The sequence below is a fragment of the Cyprinodon tularosa genome, unplaced genomic scaffold (genome assembly GCF_016077235.1).
Source record: "Cyprinodon tularosa strain WSP-4 unplaced genomic scaffold, ASM1607723v1 ctg1007, whole genome shotgun sequence".
Lineage (NCBI taxonomy): Eukaryota > Metazoa > Chordata > Actinopteri > Cyprinodontiformes > Cyprinodontidae > Cyprinodon > Cyprinodon tularosa.
In genome coordinates, this window is record NW_024037791.1 from 70,815 (window position 1) to 89,002 (window position 18,188).

At 37.1% G+C, this 18,188-nt stretch overlaps 2 protein-coding genes across 3 annotated transcripts; both read right to left on the minus strand.

The window, feature by feature from the left end:
- Positions 1–79: 79 nt before the first annotated feature.
- On the minus strand, positions 80–8,467 carry LOC119777756. 2 transcript variants are annotated; one of them, XM_038276768.1, is made up of 3 exons: positions 3,109–8,467; positions 363–2,916; positions 80–218 (listed from the first exon to the last, which is right to left on the minus strand). In XM_038276768.1, exons 1-2 carry the CDS (start codon positions 8,407–8,409, stop codon positions 2,827–2,829), a joined length of 5,391 nt encoding a protein of 1,796 aa, XP_038132696.1. In that variant the 5' UTR covers positions 8,410–8,467; the 3' UTR covers positions 80–218; positions 363–2,826. The 2 variants fall into 2 exon arrangements, with proteins under 2 accessions (XP_038132696.1, XP_038132687.1); XM_038276759.1 differs by having other exon boundaries at positions 363–8,467.
- On the minus strand, positions 8,417–18,179 carry LOC119777799. The gene is made up of 5 exons (XM_038276792.1): positions 18,050–18,179; positions 14,131–14,164; positions 14,000–14,034; positions 8,477–10,836; positions 8,417–8,426 (listed from the first exon to the last, which is right to left on the minus strand). The coding sequence occupies exons 4-5, from the start codon at positions 10,207–10,209 to the stop codon at positions 8,417–8,419; spliced, it is 1,743 nt and encodes a 580-aa protein (XP_038132720.1). The 5' UTR covers positions 10,210–10,836; positions 14,000–14,034; positions 14,131–14,164; positions 18,050–18,179.
- Between the last annotated feature and the right edge of the window lie 9 nt (positions 18,180–18,188).

Here is an 18,188-nt window from a genome sequence, read left to right on the forward strand (position 1 = left end):
GGAAATACATGTTAATGACAAAGCTTAGAAATGTCAAAATAAGATGTATCGTAATGCATTATAAATGAATAACCTTAAAAAAAACAGTTGCAAGTAATAAAACCCAGGTCCAAGTGGTCTCACTTCCAGGTAGTGGTACTGTATGTGTTGTTAGAAGCTCATTGTTGAAGTGTTGAAGGTCTCAGCTGCTTAAAGTGAACTACTAAAGACAGCCATACCTGCACACAGAGGATGTTTAAAAACAAACAAACCCCAATTAAAACTTTACCTCTAGATTACAATGGCTAAATCCAAAAACTATTTGGACAATGTACACCTGTTAAATTAAACACATATTTGTTTTATAGATGAAAACTAATGACCTCCTTCTCCTTTTAGAATCGCCAAACTCCCAGGCAGGATGTGCAGAGGCCTACGCAGCACTCATTGTTGCTAGTTCAAACGATGGGTTGTGTGGTTGGGTGGTGATGTTGTCTGGGTTATCCAGAGTCTTCTGAAGGGTGTGCCTCTGTCCCTCTGAAGATCTCTGGCATTGTAGGTCATTAAGCAGCTGTCTCAATGGAGCATGTGATATCTGAGTTGTCCAACACTGAGAAGGCCAGTTTTGGATCAGCAGTTCATGAACAAGGTGATATTATAGTACAGCATTCACTTACATTGATGAAGTTTACAGATGTGGTCACAAGGACCAAAATAAACAAACAGATCAAAGGAAACACGATTATACAAGATAAAGTTGAAAGCCATTCTTGGACTCAACCCCTTAACCTATTCTAGTATGGGATGTCAGCTGGTATCTCTAAAGTGACATCAGAAAGGATGGATTACATTCAAACTCCATCCTTTCTGATGTATATTGCTTTACCTTATTAAATGTACCCATTTAAATGGGTACATTTAATAAGGGAAAGTTCTGCTTTGTACCCATTTCATATATGAAATGGGTACAAAACCCATTTCATATATGAAATGGGCAGAATTCAGACCTGGCCTTTTACCATCCCTAACCATAAACCCACCCAGGTAAAAGGCCAGGTCACAATATAGATCTAGAAAAATTTAAACTGAAACATGTAAACCTTAAATAATGTATCCATAACAAAACATCAATATTTATAAAAAAAACAACAACTATAAGTACATGATCTGTAATACACAATTTCAATTAAAAACACATTTGAGCCATGATTTAATTTAGCAGTGATGCTTCAACAAAAGCAAGTTTGACTTGATAAATAAAAAACAACAAAGTCATATTTCACAAAAATACTCATCAATATTTAGTTTTTGACATAATGCAATTTTCTCTATCCTAGACATATTTATTTTGTCATTTTTCTGAACTAAATTTCTTTTTGTTTGCACTTGTGTATACAAAATGACAAAATAAATCTGTCTAGGTCTCTAAGTCTAAGTCTATCAATCACTCATAAACTGATCCATGATTCTACATACTTAAAAACAAAACAGAAACTCTTATTGTACATGATTTAATTTAGCATCAGAAGCAAGTTTGACTTGATAAATAAAAAACAACAAAGTCATATTTCACAAAAATACTAATCAATATTTAGTTTTTAACATAATGCAATTTTCTCTATCCTAGACATATTTATTTTGTCATTTTTCTGAACTAAATTTCTTTTTGTTTGCACTTGTGTATACAAAATGACAAAATAAATCTGTCTAGGTCTCTAAGTCTAAGTCTATCAATCACTCATAAACTGATCCATGATTCTACATACTTAAAAACAAAACAGAAACATTGTAATATAGCTATCACCTCTAAAACATGCCATGATGAAAAATAATACTTTCACTTAGAAAACTGCTTCTCAACAAGCACCATGAACTATCATTATTCAAATGATTACAAGTTAGCCATCATTTAATTCTGCACTTATTATTAATTGGTAATCAGAGCCAAATTGGACTTTTTAAATGGTAAACTGCCTAGTTGCAAAAATATTCATGATTTACTAAAATAAAAATATACATTTAGCTTTTAACATAATGCAGGGTTATCTATCAATCACTAAAAAGCTGTTCCATGATTTAACATACATATTATGAAAATAAAACTTGTGCATGTGACTTCATTTCTGGCTAAATGTTTTATAGTGTAGTATAGTGTAGCAGTGTACATTGAGGACATCTCGAGGTTTTACAAAAAAGAAGCATCATTAAAGTGTGAGCAGGTATTTTACACATTTTAGTCTGATGCTATTGTGTTTTGCACCTTTTTTGATGCCTTTATTTGAGACTGAAGGATGTCCTCAATATACATGTGCCACCTAAAGTAAATATTAAGTGTAACTGTAAATTAATCCCTACTATTAAAATTATGTTTGACATTAATAATTCAATAAATGTATCATGATTCAAATTCAGATTAGCAATAACAAAAACCCTCAATATAATCACAGATCAAGAAAATACAATCTATAAAATGTCTGATTTATGTAGGCCTTTTGGATTAAGAAAACATGTCATGATTAAGAAAAATGTACACACTTAAGAAAACATTTGTTTTCAGAAAACTAGCAATAACATTATTTCAAGTAAAAGCACATACTAGCCATGAATAAATCCTGCACTGATGAATGATTATAAATATAAAGCTAAGAAATATATTTAAATTCACATTGATTTTTTTTTTTTTACAAAATAACAAAAGAATATTTAGTTTCCAACATAGTTCAATGGTCTCTTTTCAACATATTTATCCATAATTTATTACCCATGATGACAGAACATAATAATTTGATCTCTATAAAATATGAAACAAGCAAGATGTGTGAATACTTTAAAACTCACCAGATGGCCTCATGATTGGCTAGGGCTCAATATGCAGAAAACAGGGTTGTGGTAACTGTAATATGTTCTCAGGACACCAGATGTGAGACATTGCTGTGGCTGAGAAATAAAAATAAGATCAATCAACGTGCACCTGTCTGTCGTGGCAGACGTTATCAGTTGTTTGTACCCCCTGGACTGAAACAGCTCCAAAATCGGTTTCCTTCCTTCCGGTAGCTGGTTCTCATTAAAATCGCCACACACAATTATTGGCTGAAAATCCATAATTTCAAGTGAGTCTAAAAGACTTACCAGATTTTGCAGGAATGGTCTCAAACTGTAGTCTGGAGGTCGATACACAACACCAATGATGGCAGGGAAAGGAGCCTGGACCTTTAAGACCAAATATTCAAGGTCAGTAACATTATGCAGATACTGTTTTACCTGAGCCTGAAAATGATCCTTCAAATACACTGCTACTCCACCACCGGCTCTGCTAGCCATCTCAGGAAAGTTAGTGTAGGACACGTGTCTGTTGCGCTTGAAAAGCGTGTAGCCGTCCAGTTGAAGACTGTCTGAAACAAAAGATCCTTGCAGGCGGGTTTCAGTGAGACACAAAACATCAGCAAGATACAGCTCATGGTGACTCTTGATGTCACTGATATGAGATGGCAAACCTTCTGTATTGTGATGGATCAGTGTGAGAGTGTCAGGTCTGCACGCTGTGTCTCTGACTTGAAGGAGAGGCATCACATCTTCAACATTGGCTTGTCTCATGGTGTGGAGTGCTGCAGTGACCTCAGGATTGGCATAGATCTTCTTTTCATCAAAGTCCAGTAAATACAGGCCACTGAGAGATGTCACCCTGCTGAGAGCAACGTAAGCCATGCCAGGTTCAAAAATGTTCTTCATGGAAACAGCACACGTCTTTGTTGTAAGGCCCTGGGTTTTGTGAATCGTGCATGCAAATGCCAGCTTTACAGGAAACTGCCTACGTACAACACCTTTGAATTTCAGATTCTCCTCTGATCTCTCAACATAAACCAGATCATCAGATGCTGCAGTTGCGTTGCGGCTGTGTCCCCCAGACTGCTGATTGTCCATTTTAAGGCCAAGTTTAACAATGTGTCCATCCGTCTCAGATCTTACCACTTTCATCAGAACACCGAAAGCACCATTTACCAAACCTGCACTTGTGTCTAAGTTTCTGGTCAGCATAACTCTGGCATTTATAGCAACAGACAGCTTGTCAGGCAAATCGTTCCTCCCACCTGTATATGGTTTGTCCCTTCGTGTCATTTTACCTGTTCGAGGATCCTTCTCGAAATCGTCTGCATCAATTTCGATGATGTCTGAATGAAGTTTTGCCAGGGTAGATTTGTTATGGGCTTCCACACTCTTGTTTGTTGCAAATATGTGCAGAATGTGAATAGGGCAGTCAGCTGGTTGTGTCAGTGCTTGTGATAGCAAATTTCTGTCATCATGAGAAAGCTCTTCTGAGCTTTCTTTCACACGAATCCTGTTCAACATCTCTGCAAAGGCGACGTCATCTTTCTGGCGCATGATCTCAGTCAAAGTGATCATCTGAAAATGTTCCTGCCATAGGTCTATGTGTTCTGGATCATAAACACAGAGGGGTTTAGACTGTCTCACTGGTGGTAATTGAAAGAAATCACCAACCAGCAATAAGGACATCCCCCCAAAAGGTCTCTGGGTGCCTTTAATCTGCTTCAGCCTTGCATCCACATAAGTAAAAAGAGGCTTTGAAACCATGGAAATTTCATCAATAACCAGAATTTCTGCATTCATGAGCTCTGATCTGACCTCATCTAGTTTATTCCCAAGTCCTTGGATGGGTGGTTTCAGACTCCTGGGTAGTTTCAGCAGGGAATGCAGTGTGGAGCCATTGATGGAGAAAGCCGCTGTTCCTGTAAATGATGTCAATAACACAGTTGGATTTGATATGTCAGCCTCCTCTGCGTTAGTAGACAGTCTGCTCAGGATCTTTGATGCTTCAGCATGCACACATTTAATCAAATGACTCTTGCCAGTCCCTGCGCCACCATTGATGAAGTACTGGAAAGGCATCGGATTCAAACCACAGACACGCTGAATACACCAGTCTCTGATAGCATAGAAGACACAGGCCTGCTTCTGGTTCAGATTCTGATACATTGTGCGTAGCACGGCTGGATCTATTGCAGGTTTCTCTCTGGTGGCCCTAACCTCTGGTACTGCATTGGACTCACAACTGTAGTCTGGCACATTTTCCTGTTCATCCTCATGGTCAGAATGTCTCTCAGGAAGATTGTCATCGCACCGTAACCTCACAACTTCGGATTCAGGGGCAAGATTACTCCATTCATCGACAATATCTCTGCTTTGCTCAAATTCCTCCACTGCACTCTGAATTTCATCTGAGTTTTTCTCATACTTCTCTTTGTTTCTCTGTACAATGCTCTTCACGCTCTCACATTGGGCTGAACCTGGAAGCCGTACCCAACCAGCGTTGTAGAAGGACAGATAGGTTTCGAACCTTGGTGGTTTCAGTTCCAGCTCTGATCTGTGTGGAAGGTAAAGTCTCATCAGACGCCCATAATATTGCTCTGGTTCCTTTTCCTCCGAGCAGTGGTAGTATCTGATTATGGCAGGTTTTTCATTCTTTCGTCTTTGTACAAATCCAAGTTGGTTTAGCAGGGGAAGAACATCTTTTCCTTCATTCGGACCACTCACAAAGCGGCAAAGAGCGGCAAAATCCGCAAGGGACATTTTTTCGTATTCTGGGGTCTCAGGTCTACTTTTGTATTTATCACCCAAACCAGTCATCCAAATGTTCCAACTGTCATCTGTTGTGGTCTCCAGGAAGCTCATTGGGCGGCTCATTTTCACTGGGTTCTCATCCGTTGGCACAAACACCACACCGCGGGAACATTGTTTCATTTTTAACCCACAGACTCGAGTGACACACTCCTGGGCACTGATTTCTCTCTTTTTGGAGTAAGCTTGCATCACAGCTTTCATTTCATCACATTCATTGACTCTGTCCTTGTCAGAGTTATCAATAACTGTCTTCAGGTAGTCAGAAAGTCCACTCTCTTTCTTAGTTATGTACTTTGTGAGATACTGAATGCAAGAATAAGCATTTACCACAAAGGAAACATCAATGTTAGCATCCCAGGCTTCAAGCAGGTGTGGATTATAATTGTTGATCCAACAGTCTTTCGGGTCACGTTTCAGAATGACAACAGTTTTTTTGTTAATCGCTTGGAGGCATTCTTGGTATTCGGACATTGTCAGGTTGCATCGTGAGAGGATCTGCTGAACTGTTAAGGAAGCAGCTTCAGGTTGGTGCAGCAGGTTCATCAGCGGCCTGAGTTTGTTTTTTGCAGCGTCAACATCTGCTAAATCATTGGACCTGACAATCATTGTTTTAGTAGCAACTGGTTTTGGAAACCCAAACCTGCAACCAGAGTTAAGGCTTTTGAAGCAAGTCTTTGTGTGGCTTTTGCTGTGTTTCTGGAGTTCAGTGACTTTTTTGTACAGTTCAGGTTGCTTTTCTGGGTCAGGAAGTTGAGCTGTGACATATTTGTCAATAAACCTACAAACGGTTATATCATCATCCACTTCTATGTCTACCTTCTCAGTTGTCCAAAGTAGCATATGGATGTGAGGGGAACCTCTGTGCTGGAACTCAACTCGGTAGAAGTAATCCTCAATTTCACCAAGCGGCCTCGCAGGAGAAAGTAGCAGGTCTCTGAACAGAGCTTCAACTCGTTTATCAAACATTCGCATGGTGGTAACTGGATTAGATCTTAGAATGTCAGTCTTTTCTGTCCAGTTAAGTGCTTCAAAATCCACCACTTCACCTTGCTGTCTCTTTATTGCATGAATCACTTCAGGCCATCTCATCTCAGCAGCAGAGAAGGTTACAAAGAACTGTGGCGTTCCAATCTGACGTAGCATGCTCAAAAGGTCTCGAGTCGTTTTCTCCCAGTAAGCTGGAGTTCCTCTTAGAGGCTGCATAAATCTGATGGCATCTTTATTTCTGATCAGTTTCTCCACTTCTGTCTTACTTTGTAACATCCCTGAGGTTATTCTCCTACCATCTTTTGTTGTAGTTTTTCCTTTTCTGAGCTGTATCATCATGCTGGAATTTGCCAAGTGGACTTCTGTAGCAAACTGTCCAAAAAACAGGTAGTTTGTATCTTTAGCAAATCTCTCATCAATATGGAACAGTCTCGACTTGAAATAAGCACTTGGTGTGAGTTTAAGTGGTCTTGCTTCATCAAGAGTGTTCTGACCATTAGGGAAATGTGAAGGAAAGGACATGGCTTCCAAATGCGGGGTTCTGAAAAAACTAACAGGATTGTTCCTTTCAGCAGGAGCCACGCAGTACGTGTTATCACTGAAACACAGAATCTCCTCTGATATGTCAACAGGCTGCAGACAACTTTCTAATGCGAAACCTCCATTCTGACGATCATTTTCTGGTTCATCTGGATTTTGTTGTTCTGGTGGTTCATCACAGGATGACTTATCACCATCTTGTTCACTTTCAGAATCGGTTTCACACAGTGCATCTTTTTCATACCTGTCAATTTCCATTAAATCTGCTTCATCGTAATCATCACTTCCCATGCTGGATTCATCACTACTGTCCTCATCACTACTGTCCTCATCAGGCAACGTAGGATCACAGAGCAATGCATCATCCCTGATCTCGATATCTGTGTACTGGGGATGGATCTGTTTTAGTTTATGCAGGGCATGAATCAGTTTTGACCATGAAATAGTCTGAAGGATGTGGTGGCCTTTAAAACACAGTCTTCGTTTCAGCTTGACCCTCATGACCTGTGATTCACTTCTCAGTCTGGGCAAACTGTTTACCGTTTCTTGGACTTCAGATGGAACACACACCACATTTCCACGAATGAGCCGTTGTCTGCCTTTAGGTAATGGAATAATTTTAGCAAACGGGATGCATTTTGCAATGAGATGCCTTTCAAGAATATTAAGATCCTTCAATTCATTTGGAATATCTAGTAATTCCAGTTTATTAGCTGCAGCTAGCCGCGGCATACATCCTTTTCTAAGAGAGGAATCACACGTGTGGCAGATATACTCCTTCTTTCTCTCAACAGGAAAGCTGCATTGATCATTACATGCTTCATCACACTCATGAACATATTTCCCTGTGAGACATTGCTGAGCTACAGCTTGATGCTTTGAATAATTAGATCTCTTGCAGATTTTCACCTGATTTGGAAAGGATGCTTTCAGACAGACAGTACAAACATAAGATGGTCCTGATTTGATGTTCTCTCTGAAAAGAGAAATGGCCTCCTTGATTAAATCGTTATCTGGCTGATTTTGTAAGATTTCAGCAGGTCGATGCATATGGCGATACTTTCTTTTTATTTTCATGCCACATCTGATATTATGCAACATTTTAAAAGAACAACTTTGCCAGTATCTTTCTCTCATTCTTTTTTTCATATTATTCTTGTGTTGTTGACGAAACTCTCCTTCTCTGTAACGATTAGTCATGTAAGACCTTTTTTTCTGTTGAAATGCTTCACTCTCTTTATATAGTTGAGACAAATATGACCTCATGTGAGCTTTATGTTTCTCTCTAAATACCAAAGATTGTCCATAATTTCTCTTAACATATTCTCTTTGCCTTTCTTTTTGCTTTTCTCTAAATGCAGGACATTCTCTGTAAGTTCTTTTCACACGTTCTTTTTGCTTTTCTCTGTACACAGAATTTATTCTGTAAGTACTCTTAACACGTTCTTTCTGCTTTTCTCTAAATGTAGTACTTTCTTTATACAGCTTTCTAAGATGTTCTCTTTTTTTATCTCTAACTTCCTCTCTTTCTCTATAGATCGCTCTCATTTGTGCCTTCTTTTTTTCCTTAAAGCCATCTTTTTCTTTATAAATCCTTCTTAAATATTCCTTTTTGTTTTCTTTATACCTAGAACTTTGTTTATAAAGATTCTTTTTGTGCACATTTTCATCTTGAATCTGATCAGATTCATTTCTCTGAAGTTCAAGTTGGGTCAATAGTCTTCTCTTTATTTTTAACTTTTCGTTTTTGCTACGTTTCAACATTTTACGGTTAAGTTCTTCAACCAGAGATTCGGGGAGATCACTGAAAACTGTCTTTTTTGAGCCAGATGCTTTATTTGAATCATTCTTAGACACATGTGATGTTACATGTATTTCTTTTACATATGATGGCAGTGTTTGTTGTAGTAACGGATCAGAGGGGCAATGGCTCATGGGAGCGGTGGTCTCATTTGAAGAAGAATCCATTCTGGGTGATGTCACTTCACATGAATCATTGGATCGCACAGCGTCTTTAACACAAGTCGCCTCTATATTGATCCTCTGTGTCTGTTCAGTAGATGTCTCAGTGTTTGGTTTCCAAACAGGTTCATCTAACATTGGCTCCACATTTGTAGTGGTTTGTATATAGTCTAGGGTTTCCATGGCAAAGTCTTCACATTGAAATGTGATTGGCTTAATATCATACTGACAGTCTGAAGCAGTTCCAAGTATTCTGTACACAAGTTTGATCCTTGCAATCATGTCATCAAGTCGGCTGAATTTTAGCTGAACAGCTTTTCCACCATTTATGCCAGAGGGAAATGGAAGTCCTGTTGACTTGCGGGGATGAGGGTCAAAGTAAGCATATTCACCAGAACTTAGCCTGCAAACTGCGATACATGTTGATGTCATGAGTAGAAGAGCATACTGGACCTCTGATCTCAAACACTGCAGTCCTTGTTCCAAGCTCAGAGCATCTGGACCACCATCAAATAATCCATGACGAATGGGCTGAGACATGTCCACCTGATACTCATGACTACGGCTTTTAACCACAGTAGGCAGCTCTTCAAATTCTAGAAATATGCTGTTAATGTAGATCTTTCTGACATCTGAATACATAGCATGACCTTTGTCCAAAACCCTGTTAAGATCATCTTTTGTAATAAAATCATGTTCATGGACGAATGAAAGGAAAACCAAACAATTAGCCATACATTGCTTATTTCTGTAGTTTCCATATTTAAAAGATGCTTGACTCCTGGATGCACAGACACTTTTCACTGATGGCTGAGGTTCAGCAGGTTCATTAGATGGTCCTGGAGATTCTCCGTCGTGCTGTCCATGTTCATTTTTAGATGCAATTACCTGCTGTTCTTTGGAGGCGATCACATTTACTGCTTGGAACCCTTTTACCACATCTGCTTCACCTCTGTCATCTTTAAGGTAATCTCTCGGCTGGACTTCTGGAGTTGATGAAACAGAATGATTTCCCTTCTCACCACTTTGAAGAACATTTACCCATTCTCTCTCCTTTTGCCTTCTGAGCTTCTGAGACTGCGAGCGCTGACCTTTTCTTGGCATGGTATAAATACTCTCCAGACAGCAATAACAGATCTTTATTCAGGATTTACTATCGCTTCTTTAAAGCAGTTATACTTAAGAAATATGTGGTTAAATTGACCTTGGGATTATTTAATGCAAACCAAAGATTGATTCTCTAATTTTTTGTTAAACTTATAATACAATTTCAAACCAGAACAGGTTCAAACAGCTCTTTTAAAGACAGGTTTTATTTAAACACAGGTTTTTATCAAACACAGGTTTTATCAAACACAGGTTTTATCAAACACAGGTTTTTATCAAACACAGGTTTTATCAAAATCAGGTTTCATTCAAAATCAGGTTTTTATAAAGGAGGTTCAAAATCAGGTTTTTATAAAGGAGGTTCAAAATCAGGTTTTTATAAAGGAGGTTCAAAATCAGGTTTTTATAAAGGAGGTTCAAAATCAGGTTTTTATAAAGGAGGTTCAAAAACTTATTTCTTTAGATGAGGTTCAAAAACAGGTTCAGAATTGGCTTTTCAAATGCTTTCAAGGCTTTTCAAATGCTTTCAAGGCTTTTCAAATGCTTTCAAGGCTTTTCAAATGCTTTCAAGGCTTTTCAAATGCTTTCAAGGCCTTTCACTGGCACCTGGGGACACCCAAGGACCTGTGAGACACAAAGGAAAATAAATTATATTAGATTCTATATAAACACAAAGCATCTTCTGTTGCATATAATTTAAACCAGAAACATCAAGTTATAAAACATATTTAGTTAGCCAGTGATTGTGCAAGTTATCCTAATAAGAAATATATGACCTGTCTTTAATTTTCATCATACCTTCCCCATAGACACAAAATGACAGAGAGAATAAAATCAACTGATTTAAGGAGCCCTTCTGTCCTTCAGTCTTTACTTGTATTAATTGCTCATGTTTGGTCCAGAAGAAAACTACAATATAATGTTACCAGATGAAACCAAAATAGAACTTTTGGGAACAAACTAAACCCATCATGTTTGGAGAACTAAAAATGATTAGCTGCATACCAAGAACACCATACTTACTACGAAGCATGGGGGTGGAACAAAACATTTTAATGCAAAGCAAACTGGATGACAGATCAGCGTCAAGGGAAGAATAAACTGGGTCAGGGCAGAAACCTCCCTTCCATCAGTGACGGCAACAAAGATGAAACATAGCTAGGTCTTCCAGGATGATTCCTAAACAATGTTCAGCCATGTCTCACCTTCACTGTTTACATCTGATCACTGCTGCACTTTATGAATGGAAATGTTCTTTTTTACTGCTAAGTTGCTGCTCATTCCCTGTCAGAAAGCCGTATGAATGAAATTTAATTTCAGAGACGGCCTTAAAACATCACTGCTCTGAACAAGACCTGATTGAGAAGACTAAATAGAACATGTATGACTCCTCTCATTTCAAACAAAGCGTATGCTACAAATTATTAAACCAAATTATTGTGATTCACCAAATATTTTGTCCACAGAAATTACCTCTGCCAAAGAGGTTATGTGTTTAGGAAACATAACCTCGGTGTGTGGGGCGTTTTGTGTGTTTACCAGATAATTTGTTAAGATATGGCTTTTAATAAAATTTGTATCAGAGGTTTCCCCCATGCCAATGAAAATTCTATTACATTTTGGTGATGATCCAGATCATAATATGGATACAATTTGTTTTTTTAAGATTCTCTAATGTGAGACAGGGATATTTGGCGGAATAAGCAGTTCCCCACAACACCAGAGGGTGGCAGCAGTGTCTATTGGCAGCATCAGACTGAAAAAGTCACAAGGTATTTTACTAAAGAGCAAAACACAAGGAAAGGGAACGTTGTTGGGCTGTTAGCGGGGTCGATTGAGAGCTTATGAGCAGATTTCATAACCAAAGGTGTGCGTTATGCCAAGGAACAATTCATTTAAATTCAGTAATGATTTAAGATCTATATGATTTATGCCAATATTGGGAAAAATTTGCTGGTTGACAGAGGTTTGAACTAGGGCTGCAACAACGAATCGATAAAATAGACTTTTAAAAGCGTTGGCAACGAATTTCATCATCGATTAGTTGTGTCGCGCGATTAATGCGTCATCCGCCGCCGCCGTCATCACATCCACTTGACTGAAACGGGGGAAGAAGAAAAAATACGGCAGAGGGAGTCAGCGCCGCAGGTGCAGTGTTGCCAACTCAGCGACTTTTCAGACCCCTCCAGCAACTATTTTTCAAAAAAGCGACTAGCGACAAATCTGGCGACTTTTTACGGTGTCACTGGCGGCTTTTGGAGACTCTTACGTGAAAGCATGTATCATTCCTACTCTGCCGTGGGGCGCCTCCCCCCGCTCCCGCAGGAGTCCGTCTCAGCGCTGCAGTCAGAGCCGCAGGATGTTTAGCCTCAGCGTCCAGACTGCAAATGAAGCGCGCATGCACCGGGATTGACGGCGCTAATTGATCACAATAATTAAAATAGCCTGCGCTTTGTACAGTGAAAAAAGTCGTAACATGCAACTTTTGTCAAAACAAATTAACATGTCTTTGGAGGATGTGTTTTTTACCACCCCTAGTTCTCTCATTTTTATTCCAAATACAATTTATAATTTGAATCACAGGGCTATTTTTATCTCTATGGTTCAGTATTTTCTCAAGTAGCAACTTTAACTGCTATACTTTCCTGTCTTAAAAGGCAGAACTCTATTAGTCTAAAAAAAACCTCATTTGTTGAAATGGGGGGGGGGCTATTGTTTGAACCCCTTAGGGGCTTTTAAAAACAAAAATGTCTTTTTTTGCACTTTATGAAACAAAGTACCCTATATTTTGTGGATGTACAGCTACATTTCTCATGTAAGTTTGCGTAGTTTTAACACAAACATTTATTTTTCATATTGCACCAGTACAGTTAATGAGCAACCTGTACTTGTGTGCTTGTTTGTTCTGAATAAAATGTTTATTTTGGAATAAAGAGTATAAAATATAAAAAAATATTTTTTGTCCGATTCATCGATTAATCGACAAAATAATCGGCCGATTCATCGATTTTTAAAATAATCGTTAGATGCAGCCCTAGTTTGAAATCTCCAAGTGCTTTTCGGGCTTAGAGATAAAGTATTTGAAATCCTACAATGTAATTTACTGGATTATTTTCCCCCTCATGATTTGTATCATAGACAAAAGATAAAATTGCAAACATTCAAATTTTTAAGTAGACAACTTGGACAATCAGTTGCTGACTAAATCCTTTTTTGCCCTCCTGAGAGAAGATGTAGACAAAATAAACTGGAGCAATATAACTTTACTTTCTTTCATTGATGTAAAAGAACAATATACCAATTAAACCCATCTCTTTTTTGTGTGATTTTAATTTCAATTTTTTGTGTCAAACCAAGTTTACATTTTGAAGGAATGTCTATAATAACCTAAGTAAATTATATATTAATATGTCTAAAATTTTATTTATGTATATACACACACAACTTAAAAACCTACATCAATTTAAATCTACATTTCATTGAACTCAAGAACCATCAGAGGTGCCAAATCAACGTTATGCAACATTAAAATAGAAATGCCTATGCATTTGTAGATGTTGCATCAAGTTCTTTCAGTATCTCCTGTGGTAATGGTACTCTGACAATTGTGAGCCAAGCATAATTTTCTGTCTCATCTCTCTGCCCGATGGAAATATGTCATTAAATAGTTAATGAGTTTTAATCTAAACAAAACCTTTTTAAACTGTGCTTTACTCCTCAAAGTTTTAATCTAGTTGATAGTTAATCATTAAATCTTTGAAGTTAGTTTATTGATGAGAGAACTTACCGTTGTCTCAATAGGGATGTGCGAGGTCACCAGTACTGAGAATAAAACAATAAAAACATAACATGAGCAAAATGTTAAGTTTTTTTTATTTATTTTTTAACTATTCAGTAATCACATGTTCTAGTACTTACCAACATGTGCACAAACAATGTGTTGTCTGGTAATCTGAAAAGGGGAGAAAAGTTATAACCGGTTTGAGTTTTATGGCATTAAAATAAAAATTGATGCAAAAGAAAAGTGATGTTTCACAGCATTTGTGCTGATTTTCAATACCAAGCTGTATAGAGCTAAATGCAGCTGTAAATATTATGCTGAGCAGACAATGACCTGGGATTAATTTCACAAAGCAGGTTTAACAAACTCAGATTCAAATCTGCAACTCTGCATTGATCTGGACTAAAGTCAGGAACACCAATTTTGTTCAGTTTCAAAATGGCTGCTATTAATTAGTTCAATGAAGTCTAAGTAGGTTCAATCGGAGTTAAGAGAGTGCGTAACAAGTTTTAAAAACCAACATCAGAAAGTGCCTATTTCACCCCACTGGAACTAGAGATTTTAATGCAGAAATGAAAAAAAAAAAAACTAAATGTAAAAAAAAAAAAAAAAACTGAGAAACAGAGTTACAGCTGTGGAAGAATAATAGTCAAAATTATACAAGTAAGAATTAAGTTTTATACCTCGAAATGTTTACACATTTTAAGTGACCATTCTGACATTTATCAGCTTAATGGAATATGTACTTATGAGATCTGAAATACATTTCTCATAGTCAAAACAATGAATAATGTAATACAAATGAAGACCAGTAACAGTAGGACTATGGACATCTGAAATTAATTTCTAGAAATCTAGAATATTTTTTTTCCAAATTTGAAGAATGTAATTTTGTTAGAAATTGTCATTTTGACAAGGATTTTATTTTTTTGTATCAGATATCAGGAATACATATTCAGTAAAACTAATATCAAAACGGCTTGCCATAGGCTTTTCGGACCACAATGACGGGGCTCTTAAGGTTTGATTCTTTCTTCTTTTACACAGCAAATACTAAATATATGTTAACATCCCAATAAGTGGCTGTTATAAGCGATTATCAGTCCCATAAATTTGCTTCAGACTGTGGGCTCAGTACCTTGTTGTTACTGAATGAATGCTAATCCTAAAGTAATTCCTTTACCCCCAACAGAAATTATGAATCTATGTGTAATCTGAAAATCATTTCAGCAGTTCTTCATGTACAGTAAATAAAAAAATTAATTAAAATAAAATGCTCTGCATGTCGCTCATATTAAACAAACCAAAACCAAATAAATCCTTTCCCAACAAAAAGGCATCCAACACTGATAGCAAGATGAGGCCTTGCTTCAGCCATTTGCTTCAGCAAAGGGATAATTTCTTGCAGCTTCATATGCTCAAGAAACCACCTGCTGGTTGAAAGCAGAATCACAGTCAGTGGTATAATCTGTGATGCTTGCATATATTTTACCATTTAGGGACCTTTATAATGGTTATTTCTTGTTAATGATCATTTCAATCTCTTATGATTGTCACATGTGTATATTAAAATATTTTAACATGTTCTGTGTGTATGGTTTTAAGAAGAGTACAATCATAAATAAATAACACACACATTCAGGGGAAACTGAAAATGCCAGCTGATAGCATCTGATGGATGGTCCCACCACATGTATTTAGTATGTACAACTAGAGAGAACTTTTTTAGTGAGCACCCTAAGGGCAACAAAGTAAAGTCTGGATGGGATGAAATTCTCAATTATTGATCACTTCTTTAAATAAGACATTCACTTCGTTATCTGAATGGAATAAATACAGTTTAATACAACAATGTTCTTACAGCAAACGATAAAAAATGTCAATCTAGTAATAAGATCTGATGAAGAGGTCTCCACTCTCCTTACTACCAATCACAAGTTTTTATTTTCTGATGCAGTCAGATTTGTATTGTAGTTTTCAAATCACTAGCTAGGTCTGTTTGACACATTAGGTTTTAAAAATAAACATTGCATGTCCAATTGACAAGGATCTTATTAAAGAATGATCAACAGAGAATTAAATATTTATAGGAAGAGGATTCTACAACTCAGTGACAGGATATGAGATTTGTTGTAGGTTTAGTTATTTTGAGCAAAATGCGGATCATTGTATTATAATGCAGAACTACTGAAATTACTTTCAGATTATAAATATATCAATTAATGAATTCCATGGTGATAACAAGCTACTGAGCCTACTGCTACAATCTGAAGCCATTGTATGAGACTGATAACAGCCAATAAGGACCATTTATTGAAACATCCGAGGCGACTGGAAACAGCCATTTAGTATTTACTGTGTGATGGGAGACAGAATCAAACTGATAAACCATGAGATAATGAACATGTTGCATCTATTAGAACAATGTTTTTATTCTTAATCTTTACCTGCAGTAAGATGATTTAACAAACAGATGCATTGACTCCCTACCATTCAGGAAATAAAACCTTAGTGTCATCATGGTCACAACAGGCTATGGCAAGCCAAATTAATATGCATTAGTATTACTGAATTCCTGATATTTGAAAAATATTCCCTTGTCAAAATGACTATTTAAATCTAGAAAAAACATTTCCAATGCCTACAATTTAACTTTATCTCCATATTCCTAATATTTCTGGTCAGTATTTGTATTATTTTGAGTATGAAGAAATGCATTTCATATATCATAAATAAATACAAAATGAGTCAAGCTGATAAATGTCCAAACAGCCACTTCAGATGATTGAATTTTGCTAGGTACATACAGCTTAATTCGTATTAATATAATTTTATATTTTATGAAATTCAGTTCCTGCAGCAAAAATTTTATTTAGAAAATATATTATAGTTCAGTCTAGAAGTGAGATTTTGTTCAAGAAAAATCTTATTTTAGTGATCTAAATATAGAACAACAGTGATTAGAGTGCTTTTAATTAATGTAAAAACACCCTGCCACAGGCCATATAAACCTACACTTTAACTCAAGCAGCATTCTTCTCCTTCGCCATCTTCCTCTCCTCTACATTTTCATTTTTTTTCCCTTCAGTAAAATTTCTAGTTCCAGTGGGGTGAAATAAGCACTTCCTGTTGCCATGGCGACTCATCGATTTGTGGCTCCACTAATGATAGGTTTTAAAACTTGTCACGCACACGCTTAACTCTGTGTGCACCTACTTATAGTTAATTGAAATAATTCATAGCAGCTGTTGAGAAACCGAAAACTCAGAGATCCCGACTTTAGACTAGAACGATTTGGAGTTGAGGATTTGAATCTGAATTTGTTAAACCTGCTTTGTGAAACGGACCTCTTAACATAACATTAGGCTGAAGTTGGCTTCAGATTATGGAAAGTAATACATTTTTCCCAACCATCGGCATCTTAAATCTACTATAATTAAAGTACCTAGACACATCAAACCTGGATTTGTCTAGGTATTGCAGTTCGAGAGCTAGATTACTTCTAGTGTGACATGGAGACAAAAAAAAAGTATTAAAATCGGTCTTTATTAAAGTGTCACAAATCAGAAAGGTTTCCAAAACCCCAAACCTGGTTGTAGTTATTCTAGATCTCGCTTAGAAAAATCTGTTCCAGGTTAGACGTATCTAGGTGCTGTAGTTTTTTTATTGGAGTAGATTAAAGATGGTAAAGGTAGGGGAAAATTAAGCAGAATCGCCCTTTATTGGTTTCCCGAATCGGAAGCTAGAGTCGCAAGCAAACTTCAGCTTTGTGTAAATAACGTGGATAAAAATAAGTCAAAGTCTGTACAATCAAAACGGTAAAATTTGTATTCTAAAGGTGACTTTAGTAAAATGAATGAAAGAATAAAACCTCTCAAACAACATGATGAAATCATGAAGCATTGCGTAGCTTCGTAGCTAATAGCTACTCAGTAGCTAATAGCAATGCGGACTTTGACATCGAGTTAAACTGTGATATTTGACGAAAATCGCTTCTGCTTATGATACACTTAATCCTCGAAATAATTAATAAATATTTTACCACGGTATACTCACCTCGGCGAACGTAGACGTGGGCAGTTACTGGCTAAGCTCTCCGTGTTAGCAAGCGAAGTCAGTTTGTTCTTCTGAGGTTTCTGGAGTTCGGCAGCATCCGATCCGTCCCGGAAGTAGGCGCATATATACATCCGGGTCG